We start from the raw sequence: 5,605 nt of genomic DNA, 5'->3' as shown, positions 1-5,605 counted from the left end.
TGCTCGGGGCTTTGAGCTCGAGAGCTGGGAGCCCAGGGACACGCTCTGGCGGGGCTCCCTCCTTCCTCTTCTTCAGGAAGGAGTGAATCGTGTCCAGGGGGCAGACATCTCAGTGGTGTCTGGAAAACACTGCATCAGGGAGGAATTTCCTGGTCATTTCTCAATTCCTGGGCCACGTCCTAACCCTGGGGCCTGAAGCCCAGAATAGATCCCAGAGGCCACCCCAAGACAGCCCAGGCTGTGGCCAAGCTTCCCCTTCAAGGGGTCAGTTACACCCTTCAGATCCTGTCCTGGTCCCTGGTGGAGCCTGAAGGGGGTGACTGGACGGTGTTGGGGGCCAGAGAGGGAGAGCACAGGGGGCAGAAGAGCGGAGGTCTAAGCTGAGGAGGTGGCAGGTGGCTCAGAGAGGAGGGGGCAGGGGCAGGTGCAGGAGAGGGGACACACCGAGCAGAGGGGGTGCAGGCCAGGGACAGCACAGGGAGCTGGGGGCTGGCTCTGGAGAACGCAGGGGGAAGGAGGGCGGGGCAGAGAGAGGAAATGAAAAAGCCGGGGTGAGGAGGGAGCTAGGGGAGGGAGGAGGAGGAGGAGGAGAAGCTGACAGATCAACGCAGAGCGGGAGCAGGGAGGAGAGACCAAGGCTGCCAAGGACGGAGGTTCGGAGGGGCTGAGGAGGCAGAAGAGGAAGGACAGACAGACAAGGAAAGAACTAGAAGAGAGACAGACACAGAGACAGGCAGACAGACCCCAGAGAAGAGAGAGGGGAGAGAAAGACAGAAGACACAGACGGGCTCGCAAGGGCTGAGGGGTCGACTGGCAGATCCCGGCTGGACCTTGGTGGGCATTCGAGTGTCCCTGCACCTGCCACCCTCCGGAGCCCCCCAGCCCGCCAGCAGACAGCAGCGGGCGATGGCAGATTCCTGCAGGAACCTCACTTACGTTCGGGGCTCCGTAGGGCCGGCCACCAGCACCCTGATGTTCGTGGCGGGCGTGGTGGGCAACGGGCTGGCCTTGGGCATCCTGGGGGCCCGGCGACGGTCACGCCCCTCAGCCTTTGCTGTGCTGGTCACGGGGCTGGCGGTGACGGACCTGCTGGGCACGTGCTTCCTGAGCCCAGCCGTGTTTGTGGCCTATGCTCGCAACAGCTCGCTGCTGGGGCTGGCCCAGGGTGGGCCCATGCTCTGCGACGCCTTCGCCTTCGCCATGACCTTCTTCGGCCTGGCCTCCACGCTCATCCTCTTCGCCATGGCCGTGGAGCGCTGCCTGGCGCTCAGCCACCCCTATCTGTACGCCCAGCTGGATGGGCCGCGCTGTGCCCGCCTGGCGCTGCCCGCCATCTATGCCTTCTGCACCCTCTTCTGCGCACTGCCCCTGCTGGGTCTGGGTCAGCACCAGCAGTACTGCCCGGGCAGCTGGTGCTTCATCCGCCTGCGCTCAGCGGAGCCCGGGGGCTGTGCCTTCTCACTGGCCTATGCCAGCCTTGTGGCCCTGCTGGTGACTGCCATCTTCCTGTGCAACGGCTCTGTCACTCTCAGCCTCTGCCGCATGTACCATCAGCAGAAGCGCCACCAGGGATCGCTGGTCCCCAGCTCACGGGCGCGCGAGGACGAGGTTGACCACCTGATTCTGCTGGCCCTCATGACAGGCATCATGGCTGTGTGCTCCCTGCCTCTCACGGTGAGTCCCCAGGAGCTGCGGTGCAGGGGGAGGGGAGGAGGGCAGTGCCCAGGTCTGTCCTCTAGTGGCTGTGCCCATTTCACAGATGGGGAAACTGAGACTCCAGAGAGGTCAAACAGAGGCTTAGTCCCTGGCCAAATGATTCCCGACTTCCCGGAGAAGCCTCTCCTCATTTGCTTGTGGTCCCATGTGACTCCTCCAGTGCCTGTCTCCCTACATCTTCTTTTCCACACCCCCAGGCCCCCTAATGAAAGACACCCATCCTTCCCTTACCCTGCCATGATAACAGCACTCTTGATTCATGGGCACTTGCTCCGGGCCCTCTGATGCTCAGTGGCTTAGAGATCATTCCTCAGATAACCTACCGCCAGAACTTCCACGCCCTCTGCACAAGCCTTTGGCAGGAAACAGCACCCAGGTCCTGTCCTGTCACCCTTGCAACAGATGAGGGGTAGCATCTCTTGCTCCCAGTCACACAGAGCCAAGTCTCCACCCTGGGCACCCTGATTACTGAGGCTTACCCTCCCACCCCCACCCCCCTCCCCTTTCCCCAGCCCAGGCCCCCCACTTCCTTCTCTGCCCTTGAATCTCCCACCCTCCCCTGTTTCCCACAAGGCCCCCCAGCCTCTCCCACAGAAGTAGCACTAGGGTCTGTGACACCTGCTCACCTCACCTGTATTCTGAACCTCCGTTTCTCTTTCTGTAGAATGCAGGGGCTGGGCTGGGTTTGGGGCTATGATGCCTCCGACGAATGCATCCAGAGAGCCGCAGCTGGCCTGCAGCTTAGGGAGCCCCAGACCTCAGTCCAGCCCCCGCCCCCGGCCTCCCAGCTGCCTAGGGCGAGGGTACCCTCATTTCTGCCCCAGTCTCTCCCTCTGGCCCTGGCTGTGTCCTGGGGGCTTTCCCTCCCTTGCTCCGGGGTGCATTAGCCACCGGGTTTTCATCCCGTCCTCCTCCACCTCTGCCGCGCGCCCTCAGCCCTGCTGGCGAGCGAGGGGGAGGGGGAGGGGCGGAGGAACCGGCCTCCCTGACGCCCTCCCTGCCCTCAGGTCCGAGGCTTCACGCAGGCCGTCGCCCCGGACAGCAGCGAGATGGGGGACCTCCTCGCCTTCCGCTTCAATGCGTTCAACCCCATCCTGGACCCCTGGGTCTTCATTCTGTTCCGCAAGGCTGTGTTCCAGCGACTCAGACTCTGGTTTTGCTGCCTGTGCTCCCCGCCTGCCCGCGGCGACTCGCAGACACCCCTCTCCCGGCCCACTTCGGGAAGGGGGGACCCCCGGGGCCCCGCTGCCGCCCTCCAGGGGACGGAGGGGAGCTGGGTGCCTCTCTCGGCCTGGGGCGAGGGCCAGGGAGCGTCCTTGCCACCTGCGCCCCGGTCCAGCGGCAGCGCCGTGGGAACGCCGTCCAAAGCAGAGGCGGCTGTCGCCTGCTCCCTCTGCTGACATCCAAGCAGGCCCTGTCATCTCCTGCCCTGTGTTCCCGGGGCAGGAACCAGAAAACCAGGCATGGGGTGGACGCTGCAGATGTCAGAACCTTCGGCCGTCCACTGCTCAGCCTCCTGCTTCAGGGTGTCCACCTCTGGCTCTGGGAGGAGACGGGATGGAGGGAACGTTTATCCTGGAGCATAAAAAGAAACGGCTTTCTCAAAATAACCAGTGGCCTCGCTGCCCGCTCTGGCCCTGCTGCCCATCCATCTCACTGTCTAAATATTTAGAAGGTGGAAAAGTTCCCAGTGGCTTCTGTGCACTCAGGTCTGCTGGGTTAGGGTTTCCACGCCCATCCTCATCCTTAAGGGGCCCCCCTGCCCATTCCAGGTCCCCAGGGGGACGTCCTGCCCTCTCCCAAGCCACTCCAAGAACCACCCCCAATCTGTCCCTGGGAGCCAGGGATTCTCGGAAAACTTCCTGTTTCCCCTGCCTCCCAGCCCCCATCAGACTTGGGGGCCCTGAACCCCACGGGTAGGTAGGAAGAAGGCGAGGCTGCTGGAGACCGTGCTGGTCTTGAGCCTGGTGCGGAAAGGGCCTGAGAAACTCCGCATAGCCTTGGTGGGCTGTGCCATGGGAACGCAGGGCGAGCTTGGCCAGGAGAAAGAGGGAGAAGCTGGCGGCTGAAGGGGTGGGAGCTGGGGGTCCCAGAAGCCTCCCAAGACTGCGGACCCAGGTCCTGTGCCTGCCCCCCTTGCTTCTGTCCCCCCTCACTCCCTGCCTGAACAAACTGCTGCCTCCTTACAGAGCCCGGCCTCATCCCTCTCTCCTTGGGGCCTTCACAAAAATCCCCTTCATTTGTTCATTCATTCAACAAATGTTCAGCAGGCACTGACTCTGAATGACGTAGGGACACAAGTCCCTGTCCTGCCCCCAACTCTGCTGGGGTGACTTCCAGCCTTCCCCACCTTCTCACGGCCATTCCTTGGCCCCAGAGAGGTCAGAAATCCAGGGTGCTGAGGAATGAGCATGAAAGGAAGTGAGCTGGCATGTGGAGTGGGGGAGGGTGAAGGGGAAGCTGCCCATCTCCCACCCCACGGCCCGCCAGCCCCAGAGCCCCTTTCTCAGTTGTGCCTGGCTGAAACAGCAAGCCTGCACCTGGGGAAGGTTGCACCCCGGAAGCACGGCCTCCTATGAAGACAGCAGCAGCCATGATGGAGCGAGAGCCCCCTCCATGCCGGCACACCCTGTCCCTCCACCCACCCAGAGCCTTGCTATTGCTATTGGCAGAGCCTAGCTAGAGAGGCTGGAATCAAGGTTCAGAGGGGGCAATCACCTTTCCTGGGGTCACACAGTGAGGAGAAAGTAGAAGTGGCCTGTAGAGTAGCCTGCTTGTCCACCCCCAGAGCCCAACTTGGTGACCAGAGCCACATCTTCCCTCTGTCCCTCGGTTCCCTTTCAATCATAATCTGGTTCTCAGTTTACAGGGTGGCTCTGAGGATCAAGTGATTCCCTCTGAAAGTGGCTGAGCACAGGGAATAACGTGCTCAGTGGGCGTTTCTATTATTGCCGCTGCTGTTGTTCCCTGGGCAAACGCGACCTGAAGATGAAGCAAGACTTGGTGCCCTTGCTTGGACTTTTATTTATTTATGTTTTTAGTCACTGTGCTTCAAATCACATTCAGGAAGAACAAGGGGTGTCTGGGAGAGGTAAAAATGTACCCAGTTAGCAGGGTGTGGGGGTGCACGCATGTAATCCCAGCGGCTCAGGAGGCTGAGGCAGGAGGACTGCAGATTCAAAGTCAGCCTCAGCAGCTAAGCAAGGCTATAGGCAACCTAGGGAGACCTTGTCTCAAAATTTAAAAAAATGTAAAGGGATGGGGATGTGGCTCAGTTGTTAGGAGCCCCAGAGTTCAATCCCTGGTACAAATCAAAAACAAACAGAAAAAAAAAAAAAAATCCAGATCAAGGTGACCAGTTAATGGGTCTTGGGTTTTCTTTCAGTATGGTGAAAGTTCTGGAACTAGAAGGTGATGACCTTGCTGACAGTGTGATCATACCAAACGCCACTGAATTTGTGACTGGATGTGTATTGTAAATGACTGAATTGGTTAACTTTTATGTTATGGGTACCTGAACAGAATAAAAAGTGTAATACTGAAAAAGGAGTGTGAGTAAGTATTTAGCAACTTTTCTAACAGTCTTGATCAAGTACTGGTATATTGGTTGAAATGATAAAGAGTTCACTTGTAAAAAGACAAAAAAGTAGCTCAGGAAACATCAGAATGGGGCCTTCCTTTGTCACAAAATGTGGCCTGGCCTCAGCAGGAAGTCACGCCATCACCCCCAGAACATGGTGAAGCAGGGATGGGGGCACGGCTGGCCTCCTTTGCGTCACCCTGAAGGTATATCCCCTGTAGGGGCTGCGCAGGGCCCGGCATTTGATCCTGTCGTTCCCATCTTTGGGATGAGGCTCAGGACCAGGAGAGGTGAAGGTGGAGGCTGGTT

The 5,605-nt window shown here is 59.6% G+C and overlaps 1 protein-coding gene across 1 annotated transcript; it reads left to right on the top strand.

Moving 5' to 3' along the window:
* Positions 1 to 642: 642 nt before the first annotated feature.
* Positions 643 to 5,240, top strand: Ptgir (prostaglandin I2 receptor). Its single transcript, XM_047529396.1, has 2 exons — positions 643 to 1,674; positions 2,724 to 5,240. Exons 1-2 carry the CDS (start codon positions 907 to 909, stop codon positions 3,114 to 3,116), a joined length of 1,161 nt encoding a protein of 386 aa, XP_047385352.1. The 5' UTR covers positions 643 to 906; the 3' UTR covers positions 3,117 to 5,240.
* Positions 5,241 to 5,605: the final 365 nt, after the last annotated feature.

Source organism: Sciurus carolinensis, chromosome 16 (genome assembly GCF_902686445.1).
Source record: "Sciurus carolinensis chromosome 16, mSciCar1.2, whole genome shotgun sequence".
Taxonomy (NCBI): Eukaryota; Metazoa; Chordata; class Mammalia; order Rodentia; family Sciuridae; genus Sciurus; species Sciurus carolinensis.
The sequence above is the reverse complement of the archived record's forward strand: the minus strand, read 5'-3'. Positions and strand labels throughout refer to the sequence as shown.